This window comes from Phyllostomus discolor, chromosome 5, assembly GCF_004126475.2.
Source record: "Phyllostomus discolor isolate MPI-MPIP mPhyDis1 chromosome 5, mPhyDis1.pri.v3, whole genome shotgun sequence".
Lineage (NCBI taxonomy): Eukaryota > Metazoa > Chordata > Mammalia > Chiroptera > Phyllostomidae > Phyllostomus > Phyllostomus discolor.
The window spans coordinates 47379346-47400882 of record NC_040907.2 but is presented as its reverse complement, the minus strand read 5'-3'; the positions used below and the strand labels follow the sequence as shown (position 1 = coordinate 47400882).

The 21537-nt window shown below is 38.0% G+C and overlaps 1 protein-coding gene across 1 annotated transcript in view; it reads right to left on the bottom strand.

The window, feature by feature from the left end:
* Positions 1 to 21537, bottom strand: part of RAVER2 (ribonucleoprotein, PTB binding 2) — an 87274-nt gene that overhangs the window by 21029 nt on the left and 44708 nt on the right. Inside the window, 5 exon segments of the mRNA XM_036026220.1 lie at positions 7165 to 7433; positions 8147 to 8258; positions 8412 to 8516; positions 10955 to 11040; positions 19540 to 19666. Coding sequence (XP_035882113.1) covers positions 7165 to 7433; positions 8147 to 8258; positions 8412 to 8516; positions 10955 to 11040; positions 19540 to 19666 — 699 coding nt within the window.

The window sequence follows — 21537 nt, the reverse complement described above, 5'->3', positions numbered from 1 at the left end:
TGATGTGCCTTGATGTGTTCCTCCTTGGGTCCAACTTCTTTGGGACTCTCTGAGCTTCCTGGATTTCCTGGAAGTCTATTTCCTTTGCCAGAATGGGGAAGTTCTCCTTTATTATTTGTTCAAATAAGTTTTCCACTTGTTGCCCTTCCTCTTCTCTTTCTGGTACCCCTATAATTTGGATGCTGGAATGTTTAAAGATGTCCTGGAGGTTCCTAAACTTCTCATTTTTTTGAATTCTTATTTCTCCATTCTTTTGTTTGTTTCTTTCTTCCTTCTGATCTACTCTATTGTTTTAAGTCCCAGTTTCCTTCCCATCACTATGGGTTCCCTGTGCATTTTCCTTCATTTCTCTTATCGTAGCCTGCATTTGTTCATCTAATTTGCCACCAAAATCAACCAATTCTGTGAACATCCTGACCACCAGTGCTTTGAACTGTGCATCCGATAGGTTGGCTATCTCTTAGTTGCTTAAAAGTACTGGTTCTGTGTCTTTCAATTCTGTTTGAGCCATCATTTTTTCCTCCCTTTGGTCTGGTCGCACCTGTTACGTATGAGGGGCGGAGCCTTAGGTGTTCACCAGGGCGGGGCACCCCAGTCGCTGGGTTGTGACGTTGTATGTGTGGGTGGGATCCGAGAGGGAATAATAGCACTTGCTCCACTCTCCATCAGACCTCAGTCCCTTCTGCTGCTTCCCCCGAGCAAACTGGGCCCCCCTGGTGCCAATTCCCGTGTGGGTGGGCCTGTGTACCCTGTAGGACTTTCCAACAACCTCTCCTGTGAGGCTGGGAGTCTCTCGCTGCGCCTCAACCCCCACAGGTGTTTTCAGTCAGTCTCCCAAGGCTCTATTTCCCAGCACTGTGATCCTGGGTTGTGCACAGTGCCTTGCTTCACAATTGCCGCCTCGCTGGGTCTGTCGTTTGCTGCCACCCCTTGGCCAAGGTCTGCCAGCTGCTGCTTGCGCACTCAGGGTCCACCCACTGCAGTCTTGCTCACGCCGGATGCCTTATGCACCTGGTCACCACGTTCTCTGCTCTGCTCTCCGAGCGAGACCTGCACCGGGCTGCCCGACTCCGCCCCTCCTACCGGTCTGGATGAACGTGTCTATTTTAACTTCTAGGCTGTCCGACTTCCATACAGTTCAATTTTCTGTCAGTTCTGATTGTTATTCTATTTCTGAATTGTTGTTGTCCCTATCTTGGCTGTGCGTGGAGGCAAGGTATGTCTACCTATGCCTCCATCTTGGCTGGAAGTCCCCAGAATATTTTTTAAAAAATAAATTAGATATATACTATAAAATTGTTTTGTTTGGAACTTCTGGGTTTTTGTATTTTAACAAGGTGTTTTGAAAGTTATAAGCTAACCTCCGAAAGCCAATGTAAGTTGGTTCCAAGACTCAGGGTTTTTGTTTTTGAGAATTTATAGAAATAATGTGAAAATAAAAAGGAAAGAGAATGAGAACAGTACAGTAAGAATGATATAAGTTTAAAATTAAAAGTTAATAGTTTATTGAAAGAACTTAGTTATATTTTAAATCAGAAGTATGGGTTAGATCATGGTACATAACTTTTATTCACACATTCTTATTTGTAAAATCAGAAGATGCATTTGTCTTTCTTGATCACTTGTCAAAGATAAACTGGCAACTCAACACTTTGCAAAAGAATATCTTCAGAGCAGAAACTGTAGAGTCATTCCGTATCTAATTAAAATCGCTAAATAACTTTATAATAATGGGTTTTTTAAAAGTGGGCCCCTCTTTTTCCCTCCCACTGTCCAGCATTATAAATTAGAAGTGTATCTCCATGGAAGGAACACTCTTTGGCAAAGTGGGCGTGGCCATCAACGGAGAAGTGAAAACGGGGCCTGATCTGTGGTGTGCCTCTTCCTCTCTTCACCCCCCCTCCCTGAGCGAAGCCAGGGGCATCCAGTCCCCGAATGTGGTTACATGTGCACCCAAATCTTCAACAAATAAGTTGTGTCAGTGGAGTTTGATGTGTGTTATGATATGGTAATCTGGAACTTGACTGAGTTTGGTCAAGGCTTCACATAAAAAAAATGACTTCTTCACTTTATTATGTTATCCTTACCCGAGGACATTGCTTTTCCTCATTGCTTTTAAAAGAGAGGGAGAGAAGGGAGAGAAACACTGACATGAGAGAGAAACACCGACTGGTGGCCTCCCGAGCATCCTGACCAGAATCAAACTGTGCGGGACGACGTTCCAGCCGACTGAGCGCGACGGCCGGGGCCACTCCGTCACTTCTAACCCAGGTCAGAAATCATATCCCGCTTTACTGCAACGAGCGGTTTGTATTCAGAAGCAACCTAATACGCCATGTTTATTTTCCTGACTGTTGAGATTTAAACACTTGAGGTTTCTGTTCAAACTGTGAATTATATTCTGACTTTGTGATAAATTTTACATATACTATCGGAAATGAAATCTGTTCTGAGTAAACAAATCCTGCCATGGTAGGGCTTACGCAGATCAGAGTAACTATTTCAACTCTAATTACACCAAGACAGCTGACGAGTAACCGCCTGGCAAGGCAGCACTTAAAGACACAAAACAACGATGCCCAGTGCCTTTGCAGGCCTGTTTTTCACTGTCCCTCAACACTGATTCATGGAGGTTTGATTTTTGATGAACTAGTATTACAAAAATAGAAAATTCTGATTAGAAGATTACTTGATGTTATATAGTCTGATAATATTTAGAACTCTAATGAATCAAAAGACTTTCCCCCATTATTCATGGATCCCATCACTGTTTCTGAAGTTGCAAAGCTTCCAAGTAGTCCAGTCCGTTTTTATATTTCATCTCTCCAGCAATTCCTGGAAGATATGTGGGTATTTTGCCAAAGTATATACATTTTTATCTGAATTGTCATCTACATAAAAGAGAATTTGCGTGTGTGTGGGTGTGTCCCCCAAACCGAGACTCCAACACTAAATTGTATAAGCAGTAATAATAACTGCTCAGCACCTTAGCATTATGATTTAACCTGAAGCTATCATATTTCCTTTTCATAACAGACATAAATCCATGTTTGGAGATAACTGAGCAAGAAACATGTACATCAAACGTTTCCATGTGTATAATTTATCATACTTTTAAAAAAAGAAGTTGGACTTATTGTGATCATTTTGCAATATGTACAAATATGAAATCATTGTGATGTACACATGACAATAAGATAATGTCATATGTCAATTATACCTCAATAAAAAAATAGAGATGAGAAAAGATGCAGGTCTAAAAACTTAAAACCAAGTTAAACAGATTATTTAACAAAGTCCAAAATCTTGCCACACATTTGGAAAACATCCTTTAGAGTGCCTGGTCCAACCTGCCATTGTCAGGAAGGGAACTCGCTCCTACAGTGATCCGTACAGATGCTCTTTGTTATGTTAAATGTGAATCTAATTTATTTTATGCCACACTTATGGGACTAGTTCTGCCCACCAGAGAAGCACGGAATACCATGGGACTACTCTATGAATATTTCTTTTTAAATGTATGTCCGGTGGGTCACTCCTTCCCAGGTCCACACACACCTTTCCCTCAGTGCTTCACAGGACTTGGTTTCCAGACTCTGCCCGACCTGGGCTGTTTTCTTCTGAAGAGATTCTCATCCACCCATTATGTGCATCACCTCATACACTGTTTTTCTAGAGACACTGTTGCTTGCATTTAATATGAATTAAAGATTCTGTGTAAACAGTAAAGTATTCATATATGCGTTCTTTTGTTTAATTCCCCTCAATAACCTAAACAATAAATACTACAGATAAATTTTAAAAATTCCTTCTGTGAAGAACTGCCTTAGCAGTTTAATTTTTTAATTATTGGACATTCTATCCATATATCCTGCTTGGGTTAAGTGATACCACACCTCTTACAAATTCAATATTAACTTGACATTGGAACACAGCCAGCTACGTAAATCTTTTCCTCATATTCTCCTTATACCATCAGTTTTATACCACTTACAAATGAAATGGTATTTTAGACTACAAATAAAATAAAAATTAAATGTAATGTATTCTACCTAGCAATTATAACATTTCTAAATGTGTCAGTGGTTTATGAACCATTAAAATCACTGGGTAAAAACTTCCAGAACTAAAACACAGATTGGATTCTTTTGGACAGACCAGCATTTAATAACTGACTTCGACATATTTCAGATAACATAAAATTGATTCTCTCTCTAAATATCAAAATAATGCCTTAATTAGCTGCAGAATACATTTATGATTAAAAAAGAGTATATCTTAAGAAAAGCCTTATTATTTACTTAGCCTCATTGATGTCATTATATAATTATATAAGTATTAATAACTCTCCAAAGGAGGGGTGTCCAACCTTATGGCATCTCTGGGCCACACTGGAATAAGGGTTGTCTTGGGCCATACATAATATATACAAACACAAATTTAAACTGGTGAGCAAATAAAAAGGTTTTAAGTAAATTTATGATTTTGTGTTGGGCTGCATTCATAGCCATCCTGGGCTGCATGCAGCCCATGGGTTGGACACCTCTGCTCCAAAGCTTTACCAAATCACAAAATTTGAACTTATATTAGTTTATATTACATTTTTAATATATCAAGTATGTTTGAAAACTATGAATATTTCAAACTTTTTAGAGGCAATTATTTATAATAAAAAATTCATATGTAAATAATTTTACTGTAACAGACTTTAAAAACTCATTTTATACAAATTATTTTATTTACTGACAAATTGGCAAGTAATTAATGATAGTCCCAAATATCAACTGACATTACTTATCAATAGATGGATTTTGTTTGTTTATGGTAACAGAACTTTTTAAAGAGTGCAATATTTTCTTTTATTTTGAGACGTGTACACCATGAAAAAGGCATCATTGTCTTTGATATATCATAGCAATTACTTAGTTTGTAGTCCATATTTTATACTTTATGTTACTAACTGCCTTTGAAACTTAAAAATAGTTAAGATTGCTTTATGATGCTCCATAAATTTTATCACTTGTAAACTAACCAAAAATTAGAACACTCTAGAATTAAAATAATCTCATTTAATATATAATTAAAAAGAACAAAGGTCACTTTCAGTCAAGATGGAGGTATAATTAGCATGCTTTGCCTCTTTGAGCAACCAGAGAGAGAGTTACAACTATTTCTCAAAACAAGTAACAACCAGAACCGTCAGAAAATCAAGCTGCATGGAAGTTTCACTATCAAAGATTTAAAGAAGCCACACTCATCCAGAGGGGCAGGAGCGTGGAGTAGCAGAGACAGGAAGAGAGGCAGCGGTGGTGGAAGGGGCAGCCCCACATTCAAGTGTGGTGGATAAAATCGGGAGGAATACCTTGAGTGCGAGCGATCTCAGCCGTAACCCAGACTGCACAACCTAGGGTTCCAGCACCGAGAAGATAAATCTCCATAACTTCCGGCTGGAAAAACCAGCGTGGGTTGGGGCAGTGGAAGAAACTGCAGGATTTTCAGAAGAGTTCATTTAAAGGGCCTGCATAGACTTAGAACTTATGCAAACCCACCCAGTCTGGGAATCACCACCAGGGTGACAAATGGAAGGATGCAGGTTGCATACAGGAAGTGGGTGAAGTGGCTAGAAATGGGGCCAGTGCCAGCGAAGCTCCAGAAGCCAGGCAGAAGCAGTGCCTCCTCTCTGAGCCCTCCCTCCACACACAGCAACAAAGTGGTAAAGCAGGTTGCTCCACCCTGGCAATTACCTAAGGCTCCACCCCACACAATTTACAGGTACCTTTTACAGGGAGTCAAAACAGCTCTATCTGGTATACAGAAACAAACACAAGGAGGCTGCCAAATTGAGGAGATGAAGAATATGGCCCAAATGAAAGAACTGAACAAAACCCTAGAAAAAGAACTAAAGGAAATGGAGATAACCAACCTATCAGATGCAGAGTTCAAAAAACTGGCAGTCGGGATGCTCAAAGGACTCACTGAGTACAGCAACAACATAAGAAGTGAAGGTTACACTAAGTGAAATAAAGAAAAATCTATAGGGAACCAAGAGTGGAGAGGATGAAACCAAGAATTAAACCAATGATTTGGAATGCAAGACAGGAAAAAGCATTCAATCAGAACAGCAAGAAGAAAAAAGAATTAAAAAAAATGAGAATAGGCTTTAAATGTACCAACATCTGAATAATGCGGGTACCAGAAGAAGAGGAAGAGCAAGAAATTGGAACTTATTTGAAAAAATAATGAAAGATAACTTCCCTAATTTGGTGAAGGAGAGAGACATGCAAGTCCAGGAAGAACAGAGAGCCCCAAACAAGTTGGACCCAAAGAGGACCACAACAAGACACATCATAATAAAAATGCCAAAAGTTAAACATAATCTTAAAAGCAGCAAGGAAAAAGCAGATAATTATCTACAAAGGAGTTCCCATGAGACTATCAGCTGATTTCTCAAAAGAAAGTTTGCAGGCTAGAAAGAACTGGCAAGAAGTACTCAAAGTGATGAAAAGCAAGGACCCACAACCTAGATGACTCTATCCAGCAAAGCTATCATTTAGAATTGAAGGGCAGATAAAGTGCTTCCCAGACAAGGTAAAACTAAAGGAGTTCATCATCACCAAGCCATTGTTATATGAAATGTCAAAGGGACTTATTTAAGAAAAAGAAGATCAAAACTATGAACATTAAAAGGGCAACAAATCTACAACTATCAACAACTGAATCTAGAAAACCAAACTAAGCAAACAACCAGAAAAGAAACAGAATCACAGATATGGAGATCATGGGGTGGGGGGCGGGGTATCAGCTGGGGGAAAAGGTGCAGGGAATAAGAAGCATCATTGGTAGGTACAAAATAGACAGGGTGATGTTAAGAACAGTACAGGAAATGGAGAAGCCAAAGAACTTATATGCATGACCCATGGATACGAACTAAAGGGGTGGGGGATGCTGGGAGGAAGGTGGGTACTGGGTAGAGAGGGCAAAGGAGAAAAACTTGGGAAAACTGTAATAGCATAATCAATAAAATATATTTAAAAAATAATGGGCAACAAAAAGAATATATATACTCCCTGTAGTGTGTGTGTGTATGTACATATGGAGCATACAACACCTGCATTGTTTGCATATATGTATATGTATGCACATGCACACACAGAGTTTTCTTACCCCCGAACTCATCTCTGTGCCTTTTGGCTGGCTTTGTGGTTGTTTATGGTGTCCTGTCAGCAAACCTCCAGCAGTAAGGTTTGGAAAGCTCTGAAGATAAGCCTGTGACCCTGAGAAATTTCCTTCTGGTATTCCCACGGAGGCTGGCTGTTTCTCCTGAGTATTCCCTTGTCCCGGCCCAGCTTGTCCAGCAATGTGCTGATTTGGAAAGAACGGTAACATGCCTATTCCCGCTGTTACAGTTGTTTGTGTTGGAATCAGGTTAGATGCTATAGTGAACCACAAATGCAAAAAACTTCTGGTTAGACAAGACTCATTCACAATAGTAATTTTGATTTTGCTAAGTTACAGGCAAAACACAAATAACCCCTTTCTTAACCTGTTAGAGAACAGTCAGATTCAAAGGTGAGGTTGGGGGCTGTACGTCAGCACGTTCCTGTATGCGAAAACAGAAACCTGCAGTAGGGATCATGCTTTTCTTAGGCAACTTCCAGAATGGTCTCAAAGATATTTTTTAATTCTAAGTTTTAACTGTAAGTTTTAATTTGGAGATCACATTTTTTTAAATGATACAAATACACTTTACATTGACAAACACCAGATACTTCTTTAGAGAGGCTAACCGTTTCTCACCAGGGCAAAAACTGCAGGGGTGCACACGTATCGTGTGCTGGCGGCCCAGCGGGCAGCGTGTTGGGCTCACGCAGGTCTGCGTCTTTACCTCACGCCGCTGGGAGCCTTCGTCAAACATTAAAGCCCGCCCCTGTTGGATACGCTCCTCCGGGCACGGAAGCAAGTTTATTGGTAACTCACCAACAGTTTTCTAATATTAAAAACAGAAAAGCCGAAGGGCTCTCGAAATTTTAGATGACTGAATAAAACTCAAATGGGACCTTTGTGTAAAAAGTAGAATACAGGTAAACTATTTTTAAATTTCAAACCTGACTGTTCATGGACTTGCCAGTAAATACACATCACCTACTTTTATGTGCTTCTCCGTGGTGCCCCAGCTCTGCTTTCAAGGGAAGCCCCGGCCCCATCCCGACTGCAGTCTGAAGCACCATCGCTGGGGCTTCGCCCAGCAGGCCTGGCTTCTGCCAAAGAAGAAAAGAAAGTGAGACATTTGCCAATGGCAGCAGGATACAACTGAATTAAAAGCCTGCACAAGTGGAAATTCAATCTGACCAACAGCCTGATTATAGAAAAAATAAAGATGAACTCATTCCAAATGAAAAACCCATCCTTACGTTATTGGTATGAATACTCTCAAACTTCATTAGTTGCTGCTGTGCCAGCGGTACATGGGGGAGGTTCTGAAGGAACAAACGAGAAGTATTACCCACAAGTGAGCTCTGTGAAAAATGATAAAACATTAAGTTAGTTTAATTGTTAAAAGCTGCTTGTTGTATAACCACTTCATACAGTTCAACTCTCTAGCTGATCTGAGCAAAAGCAAAAGCTCCTGTGTATCTCACTTGGCAACTTCTGACAACACTGATTACTTGTGATCACATGTAAGACATGTCCACACATCATCAAATGAGTTCCTCATCCTCTCCTCCTTTTCGTTCATCCCCCACCCCCATCCCTCTCTGGCTTTAATGTCAGCATCACTCACTCACTCATTTATCTATTTCATCATTCCATGAAGATCTACTGGACACTTCCTGTGTGCCAGGCACTGTGCTACACAGTGAGAAATACAACATGATCGGCCCTCATGGATCTTAGAGTCCCTTGAAGAAAGAAGGCATTCACTAACTATAAAAACATGTAATTACAAATGGTAATGAGTACATGAAAGGAAAATACAAGGAGCTATAAGAACAAATAGTGGGGGAAGTGACTGAGATTGGTAAATTCCAAGAATGTTTTCCTGAGGGACTACTGTGCAGAGATCTGAATGCTGCAGAAAAATAACTAGGTGAAATGCGGGGGATGGGGTGGTGTTGGAGCAGGCGCTGCATTCCAGGCAGAAGGAACACAGCAGAGGGCCCAGGAGAAGGGAACAAGGCCCCCTGCGGCCCAACGCAGGCCCCTGGAGCCCAGGCAGTGACACCCAGGGAGCACAGGAGGCTGGCGGGCCCAGCCTGGACATGCCTTCAAGGAAAAATCAGGCATTTTGATCTTTATTCTAAAATAAAGAGAATATTGTCAAAACTCTGAACACCCTTCTTCTATCACTCTTTACATCCTGATGTAGTTAGTTGTTTAATGTTTGTTTTCTCTGTTCACTGGAATTCTGTAAGAACAGAGACGATGAATGTGTGTTCAATGCTGTAGACTCAGTGATTACCAGAGTGTTTAGTACATGTTAGATTCTAAATAACACATGTTCAGTAAAGGAATGGATAAGGCCCTGTAATGTATAAGATCCTATGTTAGATGCTAAGAATGAAAGATAAAGGAGAGGCCTTTCCCTGACAAAGCTAGGTTTAGAGAACCAGACATTCACTCACACAAAACACAACCATCTATTATGTACTAGGTTCGATCAATAATTAGGCTTATATACGAAGACAGCCTTAACACTATCTGAAACTAATGTTCATCTCCAATATTATATTTACATATACAGACACCTTTTAAAATACTTATCTAAAAAAGGTAAAACCAATTTTTACTTTCACAAATACATGAATTATTTTTATACCGTCAATTACATTTTAAGAATAAGAGTTACTGTTCATATATTCATTCTTTCTTTCTATAAACACTGTTTTGAATGAAGACCCCATCAGAGGACTTGTTTTGAAGTGCAGTCACGCACCACATCACAACGTTTTGGTTAGTGATGGACCAAATATACGACAGTGGTGGGAAATACAGGTCGCTGCATGCCACTGCCCCTCGAGACCTTCCGGGGGGTAAGATATGGGGGTGCAAGACAGTGATAATGGTCCCAGTGTATTTGTGTCTTAGTTTTTAACCCCAAAATTTAAAAACTAAAAATAGCAAGATTTTTAAACTAGGATAAAAACTTATAGAATAAGGATATAAAGGAAATATTTTTGAATAGACATACAATGTGTGTTTTAAGCTAAATGTTATTACAAGAGTTGAAAAGTTAAAAAAATTAAGGTTATAAAGGAAAAAGTTACAGTTAGCGAAGGTTTACTTATTATTGAAGAAAGTGTTTTTTATAAATTTCATGTAGCCTAAGTGTACAGAGTTTACGAAGACCGCACCAGCACACAGGGACGTCCCAGGCCTTCACAGTCACACTCCTCGCTCTCTCGCCAACTCTCCCAGAACAACTCCAGCCCTGCAAGTGCACTACCATTTTTTATCCTTTTTACTGCATTTTTACTGTGCCATTGCTATGTTTAGATACACAAGCACTTACTGCTGTGTTACAACAGCCTATAGTACTCAGTACAGTAATAAGCTGTACAGGTTTATAGCCTAGGAGCAAAAGGCTATACCATCCAGGTTTGTGTATGTTTACTCTGAGTTCACACATGATGAAATCACCTAATTATGAATATCTCAGAGCCAGTCCCTATTGTTAACCAACACATAACTATACTGATTTGTAGAGAAATATACCACAAAATACCTCTTCCCTTCTTAATGCCCTACAATTAAGAATCAATAAATACATATAACTATGTTGCTTTGATTAGCTTTTATCTGATGTACTCATTAAGTTATGTTTTTACATAGCTGTAATTATGACTGTTTTTTTTTTAAATACTCATTTAACTTCTTGAGGATTTGACTTGTTAAGAACAAACAAAATATTCACTCTGAATTTTCGATGCTTCAATACTCAATGCTATTTATATACCTGATGTGCTTTATTCAAATGTAAAAATGCAGGGGAGATGGATGGACTCATCAGATGTGGCAAGCTGTGAGGTGTTCCAAGAACTGCTTTAAGAAAATAAAAGTAAAAATTTAACTTCACGATATATATGGAATTTAAAAATAAATAAAACAAACTTCAAAAAGGATAAATGAATATTTCTTTAAACTTTTAACAAATTAATTGGCCGTTCATTTACATACTGACCTTGTCATTGCACAAGAAGTGACAGGATTCGTCCCGTGTGAGCCAAGCCTAGAGCTGGATTTACAGCTCCCAGACCTTCTGTCATAAATGGTGAACCCATGCTATCTGCTCAGCTTTTGTTAGGTTTGGAGGATACTTAGGCAGGGAGTGGGGGTGGGAGGCAAGGATTCAATACAATCCTGTCCTTAAACAGCGTACAATCCAATTGCACAGAGAATATATGTACAAAGAAATATTAACAATAAAAAAACAACAGTACTGTACAGAGTTGATAAAAAGAATACATGGTAACCATGCTCTCTATCAAGTCTATCTAAGAGCACAAATACCAGAGTACATATCAGAAGATGACTTTTCAGAATGAACAACATATAGACAAAAAACATTATAAATATATGAAGCAATTTCCTATTATTATTATTATAAGGTAGCTGGAAATGGTCATAATATACACAGTTATCTAGCAATATAATTAGAACTAATGGAGATCAGACATAGAAAGCACTTCAAAAAGCATGTAATGCAATGATCAAAAATATTTGAAATTTATATGTAACATGCCTACAAGTTCATCCCATGCTTTAAAATAAAACCCTGTTCCAAGTTTTTACTACTTGCTGAGGCAGTCCACTGCATCTCTGGAAAACTGATCACTAGAAAGCACTCTCTTTAGAATGAGCCTGTTTCAGTATTGGTGGTAGGAAGATTAGATCATTAAGGTGAGTCGCTTATAAAGAAAGACACTGTTTATTACGAAAGAGGGACAGAGATGGTCATTTCATAATGATAAAGGGGTAAATTCAATGGACAGGATGCAACAAGCTCAAATGTCTCTGCAAAAATAACAGAGATTCAGCCCTGGCTGGCATAGCTCAGTGGACTGAGCACGGGCTGCGAACCAAAGTGTCGCAGGTTCGATTCCCAGGCAGGGCACATGCCTGGGTTACAGGCCACGGCCCCCAGCAACCACACATTGATGTTTCTCTCTCTCTTTCTCCCTTCCTTCCCTCTCTAAAAATGAATAAAATCTTTTAAAAAAATAACAGAGATTCAAAATATATAAGGCAAAAATTTCTAGCACTGAATGGAAAAGTAGGTAATACCTAAATTATGGTCAAAAATTTCAAAAGCACTTCCTCTCTTTTCTTAGACAGTCACCTTATTATGTTATAAAACATTAAAATATATTTCACAGCTCTTAGTGAATACAGTATTTTGCAGTTTAAAACAACTAGAATCAAAACACTGAAAATGTCCACTGTCTCATGTCCAGCTGCTTCTACCCTTAGCTCCTGGTGAGGTCTCCCACTGTGTTCCATCCTTCCCTCACAATAACTAACAGAATAAGTTCATGGTAAATCAGTGAGGATATAAAAGACTTGAACAGCACTACCACCAAACAATATATACGAAGATTACAATACACTATGACCAAGTGAGGTTTACCTTAGGAATTAAAGGCTGGTTTAATATTCAAAAATCAATCAGTGTAATCCATCATATTAACAGACAAAAAAAAACCTACCCAAAACCAAAATACCCACACATGATAATTTCCATAAGTGGAGAAAAGCAATAGATAAATTTCAGCAATTATCATGATAGAATTTCTCAGCAATAAAGGAATAGAAGAGGGGAAAGTTTCCAGCTTGGAAAAGAAAATCTATGAAAAAAACTATAGCTTAAATAATACCTAATTATAAAAAAAAAGAAAGAATATTTTTTGTAGGATGAGGAACAAAGCAAGAATGTCCACTCTCACTGGTTCAATACATACATTATGCTGAAATTTTTACCTAATGCATTAAAGAAAAAAAAACATACAGATATTGGAAAGGAAGAAGTAAAACTGTGTTAATTTGTAGATGACATAATTGTCTACAGAGAAAATCCTAAGGACAAGAATGTACTAGAGATAATAAGCAAGGTTGCAAGATACAAGATAAATACACAAAATCAACTGTAACTGCATATGCTGGCAATAAGAAATAGGACATTGAAGTTTAAAAAGCAATCTTATTTAAAATGGTATAAAAAACTACAAAATACTATGGATAAACCTGACAAAATATGTATGAGATTTGCACTCTTGAAACAACAAAATATTTCTGAGAGAAATTAAAGAAGAGCTAAATAAATTCAGAGATATATGCCATATTTATTACTTGGTATCTAAATTGTCAATTCTGCCCAGATTAGTATAGAGATTCAACTCAATATCAATAAAATTTCCAGCAGATATTCACAGAAATTGGCAGGCTGATTCTGAAATTTACATGCAAATGCAAAGGATCTAGAATAGGCAAAACAAATTGAAAAAGAATAAAGTTGAAAGACTTAACTGATTTTTGGGCTTATTATAAAGCTACACTTATCAAAACAATGTATTATTGATATAAAGACAGACATTTAGATCAATGCAACAGGATACAGAGTTACAGTCCAGAGATAGAGACACACATACATAGTCAACTGATTTTTGAAAAAGATGTCAAGAATTCAAGGGAAAAGGATAATCTTTTTAAACAAATGATTCAGGAACAACTGTAAATAAAATTAACCTGGGCATGTACCTCACACCATAAACAAAAATTAACTCAAAATGGATACAAAGGTAAGAGTTAAAATTATAAAACTTCTTGAAGAAAAAGATAGAAGGATATTCTAGCAACCTAGAATTTGGCAGATGTTAAATATGACACAAGAAGGACAAATTATAAAAGAAAAAAATAATACATTGCACTTTGTCAAAATAATAAATTTTGTCCTTCAAAAGACATTGTTAAGAAAACAGGACAATCTACAGAGTGGAGGAAAATATTTGCAAACCCATGTATTCAACAGAGAACCTGCTAACTAGAATAAAGAACCCTTACAACTTAATAAGATAATTCAATTTTTACATGTGCAAAATATTTAAAAAGATATATTGACAAATATGTAAAGATGGCAAATTAGCACATTAAAAGATGTTCAAAATCATGAGTTAAAAGGGATATTCAAATTAAAACTGCAATGAAATAGCATTATACACCCAGAAGAAGGGCTAAAATTAAAGGACCAACATATCAAGCGGTGGTAAGGATACCTGACAAACTGGAGTGCAGGACCCTGATGATGAGAACAGGAAACAGCGGGAGTTTCTGACAACTTAAACATGCATCTACCACATGCCCTCGCCATTCTGCAACTATATCTTTATCAAAGCAAAATAAAAGTGTAAGTCTACATTAAAAACTAGTACACAAATGTTCATAGTAATTTTATTTGTAATGACCTAAACTTGAAAATAACCTAAATGTTCATTAACAAGTCAATGAATATGCAACCTGTGGCACGGATACTTATGACTCAGCATTAAAAAGGAAAAACACCTCTGATACCTGCAGCACCATGTACAAATCTTAAAAAGGCTGAGTGAAAGAAGCCAAACAGTACATACTATGTGATTTCTTTTATATAAATTTCTATGAAATACAAACTACTCTACATTGACAAGAGAATAAATTAGTAGTTTCCTGGGGGTGAAGGAGAGGTAGATTACAAAGGGATAAAAGAAAACTTTTGAGAATGAATATGTTCATCATTTTGATTGTGGGGTTGACTTCATTGGTGTATCATATGTCAAAACTCATCAGCTGTACCCTTTAAATATGTACAGATTAATGTGCATCAATTATACATCAATAAAACTGCTAAAAATATAGACAATAATTACAAACTACTTAAAATACAAGGTGGGGCCTGGCTGGTGTGGCTCAGTGGATCAGGTGCCGGCCTATGAACCAAAGGGCCGCTGGTTCAATTCCCAGCCTGGGCACATGCCTGGGTTGTGCGCCAGGTCTCCAGTGTGGGGCACATGAGAGGCAACCACACATTGATGCTTCTCTCCCTCCCTGCCCCTCTCTATAAATAAATTAAATTGAAAAAATACAAGGTGGGGCCAAAGAAGGTTTACAGTTGTTCGTATGGAAAATAATACAATAATTAGTAAGTAAGAACAAGAATACACGGTGTTTTGCATACTAGCAACTGCAAACCTACTTCTGCCCCACCCTGTGTGTCACACACAAAGAAAGGAATCTAAAATGTCATTGTGTACATTTTTTAAGGTAATTAAAAGGTCTGAATTGAAGAGAAAAAAATCAGTATGGTCAGAGTAACAATCAGTGTGGATCTGGGAGGAAAATCAATCCGGTGGCAGCGTGTAGGTTCAAACAGACAGAAAAGGTAGACAACAGGAGTAGTTAGGCATTCACAGACCAGACCATATGTGAATAACAAGGCATGTACAAGTTGTGAGCTGAGATGTAAATAAATGGGTTTAATCAGTAAACAAACATGTAAGTAACTTTCACTATAAATAACAGTTCTGTTCTAGGTGCCTGGGATGGGCAGGTAAGTCTGCCATCAGGGAGCTTCTGTCCTGGTGGAGAGATGGACATAAACAAGTAAGTATGTGTGAGTTACCTGAAAAATAAAACACTGAGGAGGAAGTCGAGCAAGGGTATAGGTACAAATATATTTTATATATAAACATGATTATGAAGAATTTTGATTCTCTTTTTCTTAGTTTGCTCAGAGGCCTCTTGTGAGGAGTTTTCAGGGTATGGTAAGGGATATTGTTGAGACATAATAAAGTGATAGGGGCTTAAGACTTGGGAAAATTTAGCTTAAGGTAAATAGTCATCAATCTAGCAAGTAATGTGTATGTTAAGTTTTTGTTTCAGTAACTACAGATAAGGCCTATCTTGGCGCCTAAGAATAAGCAGATGACCTCTTGGAGACATCTGTACCAGGAAGAAGCAAGCGACTACCCCCCTTCCCCCTTGGAGGCAACTTTGAATTTCAAAGGCTTTCGCTGACACCTTGTTTGCCCTCTCCCAACCCTTTATAAAAGATCTGGCTGGGAAAGAAAGGGTAAGATGGTTTGTTAGGGTATGAACCCGCCATCTTCTTGGATCGCCGGCCATCTGAATAAAGCGCCTATATAAAAGATTCGATCACTGTCATTGCTTATTGGATTTGGTAGTGACAGGCAGCCCGAACGCCGGTGTCTTTTCCGGTTACAAAAGGACATCGTAAAGTAAAAACAAATGGATCTTATTGATTAAAAATGTGGACGAAAAAGGGACCACAGACTTAACCTGACAAGCTCAAGGGGGGGCCTGCCTGACAGGACTCACAAACTCAGAGACCTACAGAAACCACATAGGATGGTCCGGGATTAAAACTTTCTAATTAAAAGCGAGTCATGGTGGGTAGTCATGTCCTAGGCTAGTGTCTTCCCTGACATAGGTCAATCTTTACCTTAACTGAGGCTGTCTATTGTCTGTTTGCATCTACTTGGTAGCATACCTTCAGACTGTCAGGCTTATTCCCACCTCCCCTACCGCTCAGTGAACCAGTGCAGTGACCACAAACCCTTACTTGCTATTGTTATCATCGTAATTCATTTAACCATCCTAGACCCACAAATGTAAAAGTACATATCTGTTCATTTTACTTTTTATCCAATCCCAGAGATTTACCTGCTTTGCTTTCCCCCACCTCCCTAGTCTACCACCAATGGGTTTCATGTAACCCCTTACACCTCCTCCTTTGATTGCAGTGCATAAAATATGGTGCAAAGCTGCCATTCTCTGGGGCATCCTCTCCATCCACTAAGATTTTGCTTCCCAGCAACTGTCGTCAATTCGGCTCAAATAAACCCATAAAAATTCTCTACAGGTTTAAACGTTTCTTACATTGACACAGATACTTTGCCTTCCCTGACTACCAAAAAAGCTTTTCATACATTCTCCAGAAGTCTGGCATGTGTTCAAGTGAGGTGGAGCTAATCCCCTTCCCTTGCCACTGCACACAAAGAAAAAGCCAAGCTTGGTGAGAGAATTGCTCCATCAGTGTAATACTGAAACATCTTACTTAATAAAATTGTGAAAGTAGCATTAAAATAAAGACACATAGTCTCTTACGTCCATACATCCATCTGAGAATAAAGGAAAGTAGAGAATATATATTCTTAGATAAAAAGCAAAGACAAAATAATAGTGGAGAGGAGTTACTAAAGATAGCCCAGAGTCCAAAAGTCTGGACAACGCTTTCTAAAACACCCAAGAACGTGACTTCTTAAAACACTAATACAATCTTGGGACACATTAACAAAAACAATAACCACAGGAAAGAAATCCCACGGCACTTTGCGAGGCTCAGACCCCACTACCTACAGAATGTGCCCCTGTCTGTGCACACCCTATTTCAGGGCAACCCTGACCTCCTGGGCTTTGTCTACGAGGACACCTAGTGCAGGGGACCGGGAGAGCACGTCCTGACATGTTATGGAAAGTCAAATAGAGAAATGCAGTCTCCAAAGAGAGATAAGAGGTGTAAAGAGAAAATATTAGAACTGTTTATAGTTTCATAGTGAAAATAAAATTAAGCTTTAACATTTCTTCCTACCTGGACTGACAAGGGTGCGTTCATATAATTGAACAGAAATGATACATATCCTGTATATATTGGGGTTCTGCTAAAATTTATTTCACTGAGGGTTGCAGAGCCAATAGATAGATAGATAGTTGGATAGATAAAAGGAGACCACTGGTCTGGAGACTAGAAGACAGGAAAGACCAAAGGTGACCAAGATTTCAAGTTAGTTGTTTTCAAGTATTAGAAGGCTTTTCTTACAGAAGAAGCAACAGATTTCTTCTATGTTTCTTCAAAGGAAGAACTAGAATAAGTGGCTAAAGATTATGAGAATTACTGTCTAATATAAAGAAAAACTGTCTAGTAATTAAATTTGTCAAACCAGGGAATAGGCTGCCTTGGGAAATAATGAGCTTCTTAGGCTTCAATTAGTCAAGACAACATAAATCTCTCTCCGGCATTAAAACTGTAGAAGAGACATCTGACTGCATAATAGACTGGGCCAGAAAAACCCTTGCACCTGCTTCTTACACAAATAAATGACAAGAACATGAAGTACTTAACATGAGTATTGTTGTAGAATGAAGAATTAACTGGTCCTTGTGCCAGGTTCCTGGAAGGAAAACGCTAAATCTTCGGGATTTCCCCCAGTGACAACAGTATCTTTTTTATGCTAATGAGGTAACTCCCACTGGGCTCCTTAAATAGCTTCAGAATGGGGGCTGGGCACACCAGCGACCAACCCCAGGATTATAGGACTGAGACTTTAAGCCACGTGGGATCAGCCAGACCTTCTGACCTCCAGATAGAGGAGGAGGAGGACTGAAGATTGAGTTCGATAATATGGCCAAATATTATCGCCTACAAAACAAAACTCTGGACACCGACTTCACTTCAGTAGAGATCCCTGGCCTGTCAACACTAATGTGCCCCAGTTCCATAAAAGCCATGTTCAAGACTCTCCTAGCCCCAGCCCCAGGTGCTGCTTCAGGTGGCCATTACTGAGTTGTAGCCTTTATTATAAAACTGTAATCGTAAGTATAGTGCTCTCCTACCATCTGTGAGTTGTTCTAGCAGTTTATGAAACCTAAGGGGGGTCATAGGAACCTTCACGTTTGTAGCCAGTCTGTCATGCGAGTGGCCTTGGGACCCCCTGAATTTGTGTCTGCTGTGTGAAGTAGCGGCAGCTATGTTGGGGACTAAGACCTTAACTTACGGGATCTAGGCTAACTTTCTGCAGCTAGTGCTAGAAATGAACTGCAGTCCACTACCTGGTGTTAGACCAGTTAGGGCTGAAACCGAATAAACATACTCGAAATATTTTTACTCTTAAACTTAGTGTTGAATGTACAAATTCATTTCCTCATAATGCTAAAGATATACATTTTGTGTATGTTCAGTTCATTTCAGAAAGTAAGTAAGCTCTTGTCAGAGAAAGAATACTAAATAGGTAGATATTTAATGTATACCATAATGATTTAAAGTTTCCATAATGTTTAGAAAATAACATTTTTGTCATTTTCTACAAATGACACAATTTTATAACAAGAGCAAAAAGGAAACAGACTTTTAGTACTTTTCAATAAAGTAATTCTGCTAAAAATATTGCATAGAAGAGTATCATATCCTCTGTTGATACAATTCTTAACAATGTAGTGTGTTAATTATTATCTGGTCTATAAATTCTTGTCAACTGGGAGCTAAACTGAAGATTTAATATTTAACATTTGTTAGTGGTAAAAAAAAAATTACATAAGCAGAATGTATCCACCAAAAAGAGCTAAGACATTATCAACTCAGGTCATTAATTTAAGTTCATTGAAAAGTCCTAGAAAATTAATATTTTTGGACTAATTTACATGTGTTTTTTGTGTAAAACAGCACAGAACACTTCACGCCAATATGGTATATTTAACCAGCACACACGCGCTTACCTGGTTTCACAGCTCGCCCGCAGAGCTGGGGCTGCAGAAGAACTTGGAGCATGGCAGGGTTGTTTAAACTCTTCATGATCTGTGCAGGATTTGGCTCTGGGAGTAAGCCCTTTTGACTGCTGTGCATCTTCAGTGAATATAGAAACAGGAAATGTTAGAACAAGGATAAGTACATATGATGAAATTTTAAAGGCTTTCTTCCAGAAATTCTCATTCATCTGGTAAGATCTGTTTTATGATAAACACAGTTTGCTTTGTATTATATTGTACATCTGTTGTATGCATTAGACCATGGTTCCTAATTATATTAAGATATTCTACTATACAGCATATGCTAAAATCCCCACAGAATGTCTCAGTTAAGTACAAAATGGCTTGAAGACTAACAATTTAGTAAGATAAATCTCTTTGTATAAGTACAAAGATGCCAAGGAGATCTGAATTTATTAACAGGAAGATAACTGTTGACACAACATGAACACCTGGATACCACAGGGAGCCTTACTATGATGTTGATCTAAAGTGTAATGATGTGAGTTGCCTTGTATAACAGTTTTCTTATAATAAAGGTCTTTATTTCATTACTTAATCCTCTGATATGAAAAAAAGATGGATTGGCCTTACATATATGTAATTGGGTAGCCTCCTAAAAATATGAAATTGTTCTAGGTTTTAAAAGCCAGCCTGTTAGATGAGGATATAAGTAGCAGGTTATAAAAGGAAAACTAAAAACTGCTTGCCCTGAGAAAAACGGAAAACCGATGATGACATCTGGAATCCCTCTACAAACCCATAAAAAGATAAGAGATTTTTACTGGTAACATGAAGCAACAAGTAGTGACAAAAAATAACCAAGTAGAAATACTGGGTATTAATAAAAGTAATGGAGAAAAAAATAGCAGCTCTCCCTTACTGTATATTTGGCATTAATCTAAGCATTTTACATGGATTATATCACTCAATCCTCCAAAACAACTCTACAAGATTGGTATTACAAACCCCACCACATAGATGAGGAAATCAAAGGAACTCATTAAATATTACTCTTAACCTCTACCCTGTGCTAGAGCAGGTTAATTAGTTAAACAGAACACATGTGACTGAAAAACAAAATAGTGACCTGAAAGATCAGTTCAAAAAAATCTCCCAGAAGACATTAACAAAGGATAAAAAAGGGAAAAATGCAAACAGGTAAGACAAACCATGGAAATGGAAAATGCAAATGAAACAAAAGAGAAAAAACAAGGCAATGAAGAGGGCAGAGGTACCAACTTATACGAAATCGGTATCCCTAAAGGAGAAACCAAAAAAAAAAATCTCTGAAGACACAATAGCTGAGAATTTCCCATCATTTAAAAAAAAAAATTAAAGACCACAGAATGAAAGGATTTATAGTGTTCCAGATATGAGCTATAAGGAGAAAACATATCTAGTCACATTTATGGTGTGAAATTTAAGAACAAAGCCAACACAAAAATGCTAAAAGCTTCCAGTGAGAAAGAACATTATATCAAAAGGCACAAGAAGCAGATTAATATCACCTTCCCTCTCAAAGCATCAGCACTGGATTCAAGAAGGCAATGAATTAATATTTTCGAAGTGCTGCAGGAAAAGAAATCTGAATCTAGATTTTTTTATATCCAGCTAAACTATTACTTCAATATATGAAAGAAAGAAAAATATTCCTGACATACAAAATTTTAAAAGTTTTATCACAGGAATGCCCTCTCTGAAAAATAAGAACTAAGAAACAGCAAATGCAAGGCGATATTGCATGATGAATGGAAGTTAAGGTATGTGAGATCAGCAGTAATTTCAATCTTGCATACAAAAGCCAGTACCATAAAAACAAAATGAAAAACAAATGTATGGAGCAGTGACTGACAGAATAAGGAGAAAGGAAAATCAACAACTGTACAAAACCACATCTAATACATTCCTCTCAGACACTGGAAGATTAAACAGACAAAAATAAGTAAAGGTATGGAAGATCCAAAT